The 387-nt window shown below is 69.5% G+C and overlaps 1 protein-coding gene across 1 annotated transcript; it reads right to left on the reverse strand.

The window, feature by feature from the left end:
* On the reverse strand, positions 1–383 carry LOC104510247 (ribonuclease CL2-like; the record flags this gene model as incomplete). The annotated part of the gene is made up of 1 exon (XM_010152429.1): positions 1–383. A coding segment is annotated over one exon (383 nt), but the record flags the coding sequence as incomplete, so codon positions are not given.
* Between the last annotated feature and the right edge of the window lie 4 nt (positions 384–387).

A 387-nucleotide genomic window follows, 5' to 3' on the forward strand; every position in this document is an offset into this window, starting at 1 on the left:
TCACTGAGGGGGCGCCTGGGTGCCAGCGAGGTGCACAGGCAGCCCGTCAAGGCAGGAGACAAGCACGTGGTGCTGGAGCTGCCGGGCCCGGTAGGCGCAAGGGGGCCGGGTGTCCCCCCCTCGCAGGCGGCAGGCTGTGAAGTCCAGGGGTCTCGGGGTGCTGTGGATCCCCATTGCGTCAGGCTTCTGGCTGCAGGCAGCCAACAGCTCGTTGATCGGTGCGTGCACAAAGGTGTTGGAGGGCTTGCAGGGCCGCCCCGGGGCCGTCACCCCCCGCTGCGCCAGCATGGTCTCGCAGTAGCGGTGGGCCGCCAGTGTGGACCTCCGAGGGTAGTCCACGTGCTGCCGCAGGAACTTCTCATAGCGGGTCTCGCGCACTGCCCCTGC

The sequence above is a fragment of the Eurypyga helias genome, unplaced genomic scaffold (genome assembly GCF_000690775.1).
Source record: "Eurypyga helias isolate BGI_N326 unplaced genomic scaffold, ASM69077v1 scaffold31105, whole genome shotgun sequence".
Taxonomy (NCBI): Eukaryota; Metazoa; Chordata; class Aves; order Eurypygiformes; family Eurypygidae; genus Eurypyga; species Eurypyga helias.